The sequence below is a fragment of the Schistocerca americana genome, chromosome 11 (assembly GCF_021461395.2).
Source record: "Schistocerca americana isolate TAMUIC-IGC-003095 chromosome 11, iqSchAmer2.1, whole genome shotgun sequence".
Taxonomy (NCBI): domain Eukaryota; kingdom Metazoa; phylum Arthropoda; class Insecta; order Orthoptera; family Acrididae; genus Schistocerca; species Schistocerca americana.
Genome location: NC_060129.1, coordinates 44,809,192 through 44,817,842, shown reverse-complemented (window position 1 = coordinate 44,817,842; position 8,651 = coordinate 44,809,192). Strand labels below are relative to the sequence as shown.

General features: G+C 38.3%; 1 protein-coding gene across 1 annotated transcript in view; it reads left to right on the top strand.

Annotated features, from left to right (window-relative positions):
* Positions 1-641: 641 nt before the first annotated feature.
* Positions 642-8,651, top strand: part of LOC124553898 (protein SCO1 homolog, mitochondrial) — a 66,356-nt gene continuing 58,346 nt past the window's right edge. Inside the window, exons 1-3 of the mRNA XM_047127912.1 lie at positions 642-920; positions 1,042-1,240; positions 7,996-8,193. Of these exons, the coding sequence (XP_046983868.1) occupies positions 867-920; positions 1,042-1,240; positions 7,996-8,193 (451 nt within the window). The 5' untranslated portion in view covers positions 642-866. The remainder of the gene's footprint in view (positions 921-1,041; positions 1,241-7,995; positions 8,194-8,651) is intronic.

The following is an 8,651-nucleotide window of genomic DNA, read 5'->3' as shown; positions in this document are numbered from 1 at the left end:
ATTGGGCTTCTGTTGTCTGATTAAGTCGCCTGCCAATACAAAATACCATGTCAATCACTTCTCGGCTGAGAATCATAAAGGGTATTTTATCTTCTCTTCTCTTTTCAAAATCTTCTGTATTTTTCATCTCGAGGTTCCGCCAAAAAGCCTTTAGCATTGAAGCTGCAATGCCACGCAAACATTACGATATCAAATGGTTAAGTGAGAGATTTTGCCATGAATATATGATATATTTTTCGTATAACTTGCCTAAGTTCTCGGGACTCCATGTTTCCGATAACCCACAAAATTCCGACAGTTCATATTGAGCATCATTGTCTTCCATCATGAGTACAGAACGCTGCGGACCTTTACTTCATCGCTGCTTCGGAATTACTTGCGCGATAAAGGTTGAATTCAATACAGAACATAATTCAGAAACATGACGTTAATTTTACTAAAAAATCACCACTCTTACGAGGTGTCTTTTCCCTTCCTGACTGTGGGAGCACAAAAAATTTGGAGTCCACGCAATGTTAAAATTGAAATTAACCGCCATTTCCAAAGACGTCCGTTTTATATGTACGCTCATTTTTTGGTTGATAACAAGAAAGTTCTCTTCAAAGATTGTAAATACAATGCCGGTGCAATGATTCGTGGGTGATTGCGTGAAATTGTATCGATTGTAAAAAGGAAAAATTTGGTGACGAATAAATTCATTAGTTATATAGCTGAAAACATTTAATACATAGCATGGAGAGTGTCTACTCCCGTCAGAGTGCTATACGTTCACAAGAAACGCCGTATCTCTGTAGTATATGAGTGATGACCCGTACGTAACCTCTCTCTCGTTACCAGTTGGGGCGTGCGCAGATTGTGTGTAAACAATGTCGAAAGTTCTGCCGAGACTACATTATTTACTTAGAAATAGAGATAGTCTGGTTAGTATTCACTGAAAAAATGCAACGTACTTTTTACAGAATCAAGTGATTTACGTCTTCGTATTTAAGTCCAGCAGGGACAGTAAGTTCAATAAAAATGGTGTCCTGTTTATTGTTCTAGATGACAAGAACATGTACCGGTGTCAGAAGGTACGCTACGGACGATTCAACTAGTACATCGACAAAGATTCCAGGTGGAAAAGAAGATGGGAAGAAGGGAAAGGGTGGTCCAGTAACCTGGAAAACAGTGGGTATTACAGCTCTTGTAGGTGGTTCCCTGGCAGCTTTTATGCTCCATTTAAAGAACGAGAAACAACAAGGTATATTTATACAAAGTGCTCACTACCTATGTCAGTTTTGTAATTGTATTTTCTCCCATTGCTGCATTTCCATGCTACATAAATGTGGAACACTTTTTATTGCTGCATCTAATTTCCTACCATATTCAGTATCACACTGTAATCTGTTAATGTGTATAAAATATGAGTTGAGTGCTGCATGTGTAAATAACAATGCTTGTGATTGTCTTGATGCATATTGTTAAGATTTCCATAATTCATATCCTCGTCAGTTTCCTCACTGTGTGTCTACAGAACAGACAGCCTACCTAATAATATGTATCGTTGAGTCGTTTCTTGGACACGATAAGTATTGTTGTATGGTGTTTGGTAATTAAATATTGAAGTAGTTCAGCCATGGATTATGAAGCCCATTCCATATTATTGGGAATCAAGTGAAGTTTTTTACTTTAGACTTCTGCCGATAGACTGGAGACCTATTATTTGAGACTTTTGTCCTCGCATTGTTTTACATTTTTTGAGTGACTGTGTTTTGGAGGCCTACTGTTAATTTGAATAGATAAGAGTTTTTTCAAAATAGTAAAAAATATTGATCGTAGGCCTTTGGTCATGTGTTATACAAAGAATGTATACCAATAGCAAAAGATTTTCCTACATTTTTCTACCCTGTCATTGTAGTTTGACTCTTTTGAACATTATATACATAAATTTTCCGAGTAAGAATTCATGTGGTGGCAATAATTGAACATTAGTAATGGAAGATCACTGGCCCACCTGTATGCTTTTCTTAAATGACTCTTGCAATGTGCATGCCCTCGCATTACGTTAATCAAGCAAAATGTAGTAAAGATGTGTCTACGCATGTTTGTATAGTAGGTGTTGTCATACCTCTCATCCGCATTCAGCATTATGCATTCACACTTAAATACCTGTACAAATGAATTTTCCATACGTCTCATCAAGTGAAAGAACCTCCAGTGATGTGGAACAAGTCAAGATATACATTAATAAAAGGCTAGCAAATCATAAAAACTTAATCTGTGCTTTATATTATTAACAGTAAACTAACACTATTCTCCTTAATGCTGTTGGTGCTAATGCCAACTAAATGTAACCCAGTAAATTGAAATGAAAATCACTGGTTTTAGGGGAAGAAAATGCTGCTTTCTGGGTTGTATTAAAGAGATGGCACTCTTTCTATCTCACTTAGCAACGGGAGCTAAACATGCTTTAATTAATGTAATAAGGGGATCAAAAGAATCTTTGTAACATAATTGATAAAGCAGCCTTTTTTTCTCTTCAAAATAATAATTACTTGATTAGAGCAGTATTTTTTGTAGAAAATAATTACCTACACGTGTCGCAAGAGAAGCCCATTTACAGTACCCTATTACTTATGATGCCACTTTACAACAACATCAGTACTTGCAATGAAGCTAAGAGGAATTTTTGTTTAAATTTTGTAAAACTTTTATGTTTCAACAGACAATGTAAGAGTTCCTTAGATGTCTGTAATGTACTGATTTATTTGTGAGAACTACGTGAAGGAAATGCACTACTTTTAATAACTTTAAAGAGCATTACATAATAGCACCTGCAAAGAGTTTCTCTCAAGCCAAAGAGTAACTAAAATGAAATATAAAGAATGTATACCATTTACCCTTTCTCTTATTTGTCCAAAGTGAAATTAAATGTGTCATTTCAGTATGTCACATTTGTCTGTGGAGGTAAAAAAAAAAAGTTTGTTGTCATTACTTCACAAACTTAAAAGCTGACATCTCATGTAGCCCAAAACATTAGCTTCACCACATTTATACCTCCATTGTTCACTGCTGTGACACTTCCGTTACCTTACTCTAATGAGCCCCTGCCCAGTTTCAACTGTCTTTGGTGCTTTAATTGTGTGGAGACATAGTTGTTTCATGAAAACTGCCACTTTACATTGTTTACTGAAGTAGTAATTAATCCAGTCATAGCCTAAAGTTTAAAGAAATCACATTTCATTCATAAGCGGAGCCTTTCAAACCATATTTTCCTTTGTATCATGAATTATGGTTGCACTGTTTACTTTTATCGTAGTGGTTTTATTTTTGTCATTTGACTTTGAATTTGCTTTACTTTACTCAGTGTCCATTCTTTCTCTTCTTTCCTGTGTTTTTCATTGCCTTCCAAATCACAAACGCTAATACATCCAAACCACACCCTATCAATGGTCCCGTCCTTGCCCAACACTTGGCTACATAACCACACTGAGTGTTGGGGCAGCATCTCCTGCCCTAAATACTCCCACCGATAATTATTCATTGATCACATTTCCTCCCACTTCAAGAAAGCTCAGGTTCTGGTTAGAACAGCAGGAGACAGCAGTCGTTTGTACGCGTGTGCGCACTTTACTTCCTTTCCGTTGGAGACTTTGGCTGAAAACTAAGGTGAACACTCTTTTTGTCATGTCTGCACGTTGCTCAGCATGTGAGTAGCGTTCTACCCGCTTCACAGTATAGTTATTTGCTCATGAAGTGTGTTGTAAAAGATCTACTGCACTTCAACAGGAACAATGAGGCACATAAGTACAATACCAGAAGAAAAAAATTACATTCATCATGCCATTTAAGGCTGTCTGTAGCACAAAGAGGGGTTCACAATGCTGCAACCAAAAGTTTTAATCACCCATTGATATAAAATGTCTGATAGACAGCAAAGTAAAATTTTAAACTAAACGAAACATGTTTCTGTTTGATAACTACTCCTATCCCACAAAAGATTATCTATTACTGTAATGTGTAAATGTTGATGGGTAGGATTTACTAACATCTGTCTGTCCATAATCAAAAAAGAAAAAAAAACTAATAAATAATCAGCAGGCAGGCATATTTACAAAAAAAACTTGACGTCAACATATGATGACTCATTCCACAGCATTACAATTTATCATGCAAATGATACATGGAACATGAAACTAACTAACTAACTATTGGTATATCACAAAACATGGTATAGGCTTATATGCTTTGAAAACCTCAAAATGAAATTCAAAAGTAAAATCTAGCAGATGATCAAAGTTGATGAACATTCCAATTGTGCTGTATTTGGTTATTCCTGAAAAACTGACAGAGATACTGGAGAAATACTCTGGGAACAGAAGCAAATAGGCTACTATTGGAAAGAGAGGCCTACATCTTACAGGGGTTAGGCAACCATTGCTAAAAAAGTTACTTACATACATGTTACAGGGTAATATCTCTTTTTATGGGATCTTATGTGTTTGAGACCAGACCCTTATCACATTTATAGCATTCCACAATGCTGGAAGATGTTTAAAAAATTATATCCTTTTTTTCCTGTAAATTGCTATTATTGGCCACGCACTGAATTACACATCTATAGGTAAGATTTCAATGTGAGACATGCAAACTACAGTGAAACTAATGCACTGACAATCTAATAAAATAAGAACTCTATTCTGCATGGAAGCATACCTCTCTGAGCTTCTATTTATTTGGCATTCCAATAACCATTCACTTTGAAACTTCCTGGCAGATTAAAACTGTGTGCCGGGCCAAGACTCGAACTCGGGACCTTTCATATCAGCGCACACTCCGCTGCAGAGTGAAAATCTCATTCTGGAATCATTCACTTTGTCGGCATGCACAATATATAATAGCATGCCTGGCTTCTTTCCTTGTTGCAAAATGTTCAACAAAGAACACATAGGTAAGCTATTTGGAAATGCGAACATCAAAAATGTGCATATGAGTTGAAAATTGAAAATGTGACTAACAAGAAGCAGTACCAGTAAGCAAACAAGCATTAGTTTTGGATTTCCAGCTTCATTTGCTATCAATACAAATATGGTGAAAGTGGAATAAAATGCATTATGAAGGCATCTTTTTCATATCTCATGGTTCTTGCTTATTCAAAGTGCATCAACAAAATTAGGTTACATTAACGAGGCCAAATGTGCCATATTAGCTGAGCAAATACACATTCAAGAACAGAAAAATATTCAAAATTGTTTTCCTGCACTATGTTATTCATGCAAGTGCTATAATTTGTAAAAATAATGAGCAAGAAGCAACTGTAAACATTAGTCTGCTAATGTTTGGGGCTGCTTAAAATAATGGTAGGCCCGGTCGGCTGGCTTCGAAACAGCGTACAGTGTAAGTCTATAATGCCATCTCCCCCCCCCCCCCCCCCCCCCCCCATTAGTGCATAACTTACTGCTGATACATTGGTCAAATGGTCCAGTTTATTATAAACTACTGCTTCCCGCAGCTCGCTCGTACTTCAATAGTTTTATTGTGACGAGTGATAGTGAGTAAGCAAGCTATTGCACATACAGTAATGTCAGCTGCGTTCACACATCTGCCTGATCGGGTAAGCATAGTTATAGTTCTATCTAAGCCTCCATTTAGCTAAACAGTACCAGTGGGCTCACTATATTTTTCTTCTACAAACCATGGGATGGCAGAAACCTTCCAAAGTACGTAATTGGAAATATGCCACAAAAACCTGTTATTCGAATGAATCACTGTTGAAAATACTAGAAGAAATTAGTAGAGGACGAATTGGCCAGAGCAAAGCTGCAGGGAAATGTTAACAATTGTTTGCCTTGGAATGCTACAAGTTGGAAAACAAGCACAGTTGTTAAGTTGTAATGCCCACAGTGTTTACCAATACTGAAGAAAGATCTTTTGTAGAAAGCTTTATCACTGTCAGTGACATGGGTCTTCAAGTATCTGTCTTTGACTTGACTTGAGCTGCATAGTGAAATCACGTCTAGACACCTGTAAAAGAAAAGTAGGTTTCTTTAAGATGATATGCCTCAATGGGAATGGGGAAGGGCATTTTTAGAGACACATCCACGATTTGCAGCAGTCTGGTAGACCGTCCACAGCTGTCACACCTGACAGCCCTGACTTAGCCTCCTCAGACTTCCACTTGTTTGTGCCATTAAAGGATGCCATTTGTGGAAGACATTTTGAGGACGAGGACGAGGAGGAGCTGATGCACAATGTGAAGCACAGGCTCCATCACCAGGTCAGGGATTGGTACCGACAGGGTATACACACCCTAATTCACACTGGAGGAAGGCTGTAGAACAGGATGGAGATTATGTGGAAAAATAGGGTGTGTAGATAAAACACCATTCTTTCGTGTATGTAATTCTCATTATGTTCAATAAAGTGTTGGCAAAGAAAAAAAACTGTGGTGCATTACTTTGTGGGGAAACCCTCGTAATATGGAATGGTACATGTCTTTTTATATATAGTTTGTACTTTGTTGTTGTAGACAATGTTTTAATGTTGCTGTTATTTATCAATACAAAAACACCTCCCCGACCGAATCAGTGGCAGAGGGGTGCAACATTGTAATGACAAGTGGGCGTATACTGCCAAGCTCTTTGTACATTTGCTGATTAGCTCGCTGTTGAGTGCCAGTAAGCTGCTCCTTTGCTAGCTGTTGTAATCACCGAAGTAACCTCAAATACTCTCTCAGCCCATGAAGTTTCTTTTCATTTCCTCCTGCCCTGCTAGGTGTTCCACTTTTATTACAGGGAGTGCAAAAAAAGGAAAAAAAATTGAAAATTGTCAGTATTCTGTTCTGTTTCCTGTTTGCGTGCATGTGACATCGTGCATCACAATGTCATTACGTCACGAGATGAAGCTGGCATCCGTATTGTTTGGTTCAGTTGACCCAGAAATAACAATTTGGGAAGCATTTTAGCAATATAGAGATGAACATATGGGAGCTCAGATTTTTATCTGTATTGCTAAAATGCTCCCTGAAACTGTGACAGCTGCAGTTTGCCTATCTAACGACTTACAGGGGCAGAAGGAATATGATTTCAATATGTTGTGTGATTATTGACCAAATTCAAAATGTTGTTATAACCTCCTTATTAAGGAGTTAATCTTATGTCAAAAGTGTAAATCGTTAAGGCAAGTATTCCATTAGAAAATGTGTTTTCATTTGGAGACAGCATAACAGCAAATACGCAAAATATATTTGGCAGTATTTCAGAGTGAGAGCACTTCGTGACTTTCGACAAACTTGACACAGAATTTCAAAACCTTTACCTGACTGACATTCCCCACAAAATGATGAAAGGAAAAAAGTTTATTATTTACTACATTTTCATTGTTTATGCATAAAACTTAGCATAAGTACGGCATTTTAATTTTGTTACTACATTACTACAAATTCTATTTTAAACAGAATTTTCAGACAGTATCCATGTACAATTGAATATACCTGCAAAATCATATCATCGCTCGACACACAGTTGTAAACATTGAGATGCGTGAAAAACTACCTTTTTCTCAAAATGGAATGGACACTACTCGGACTATATTAATCCAGTGTTTCATAATGAGCACACTTAGTGACTTCCAACAGACTGTAAGCATAATTTCAAACCTTTTCTCACTTGCACGCTTAAAGTCAAATGTTTAACAGATTAACTCATTTTTAAAGTAATTAGATCTTTCAAGCTGTTTTATATGCAAGAGTTCAATTCTTTAAATAATCGGAGGTTTACCATTATGTTTTTATTGGCAGTACTGAATGTTTTGATTCTTGAAGATAAGTACTGGCCAACAATTTGTAGTCATAATTTTAGAGTTTCTCGAGTGAATTTCCTTTCAATGCAACAAACAACACAAATACACTGCCTCAGATGGCAGTAAAGCTACCGCAGGTGTCAGTCGGTATTGCGACACCTCAGCTACATGGTACGGACAGTCAACAAATTGCGATCGGTGCTTTACTGTACGCAGCGCGCGACCGCGAGAGGAAGCGGCAGCTGGGCAAAGCGGCCATCGGCGGCGCGTTCGAGCTCGTGGACTGCGAGGGCCGGCCGCGCTCCAGCCGCGACTTCCTGGGCCAGTGGCTGCTCATCTACTTCGGCTTCACGCACTGTCCCGACATCTGCCCGGACGAGATCGAGAAGATGGTCGCCGTCGTCGAAACGCTCGGTGAGTTTCCGGCCTGCGGCTGTGACCCTCTAAACTCACCTGTAGAAAGCTTTAATGCCTCGTCACTCGTAATTCGAGGTGTCGACTCGTCCTTTCGAATCGGAGTGCTTGTCGGTGCAGCACTGAGCAACTGTCGAGAAACTTTCCCACAGGTATAAGTCCTTCTTCTGATGTAATGGGGGAGGAGCAGATCCTGGGCGGAATGGGCTGGTGTGAGAAAAGATAATTTGGGAATGAAATACTGGATACCAGCATGAATCATTTGTTCTGCAACAGTGTGTGTGCCGATTTGAAACTTCGTAAGAGATGAAAACTCTGTGCCGAAGTGGTACTCGAACCCGGAACCTTTCTTTTCTCAGGCATGCGCTCTACCGGCTGAGGTATCTGGACACGAGTCGTGACCTGTAATCTCTCCCTTTCGGAATTTTAGATATTTTATTGTTTATCTAGCAGTTTGA